The 256-nt window shown below is 51.2% G+C and overlaps 1 protein-coding gene across 1 annotated transcript in view; it reads left to right on the forward strand.

The window, feature by feature from the left end:
• Nucleotides 1–3: 3 nt before the first annotated feature.
• The window catches only part of LOC104525602 (germinal-center associated nuclear protein), a gene marked incomplete at both ends in the record, with an annotated part of 20,563 nt that continues 20,310 nt past the window's right edge, over nt 4–256 (forward strand). The window contains one exon of the mRNA XM_010168806.1: nt 4–138. Within this exon, the coding sequence (XP_010167108.1) occupies nt 4–138 (135 nt within the window). The remainder of the gene's footprint in view (nt 139–256) is intronic.

The following is a 256-nucleotide window of genomic DNA, read 5'->3' on the forward strand; positions in this document are numbered from 1 at the left end:
GCCATCCAGTGCAAGAACATCCCCGATTACCTCAACGACAGGACGGTGCTGGAGAAGCACTTTGGCCAGTTCGTTAAAGTTCGACGGGTCATGACCAGACGCAATAAAAAAATGGCCGTTCTCCACTTTTTTGATCATGTGAGTATTGGAAGCGGCTGCCACAAGAGCAGACTTAAATCATAGAGTCACAGACTGGTTTGGGTGGGAAAGGACCTTTCCAGGCCATCTACTCCAACCCCCCTGCAGTGAGCCGGGA

The sequence above is a fragment of the Antrostomus carolinensis genome, unplaced genomic scaffold, assembly GCF_000700745.2.
Source record: "Antrostomus carolinensis isolate BGI_N321 unplaced genomic scaffold, ASM70074v2 scaffold2405, whole genome shotgun sequence".
NCBI classification, from domain to species: Eukaryota; Metazoa; Chordata; class Aves; order Caprimulgiformes; family Caprimulgidae; genus Antrostomus; species Antrostomus carolinensis.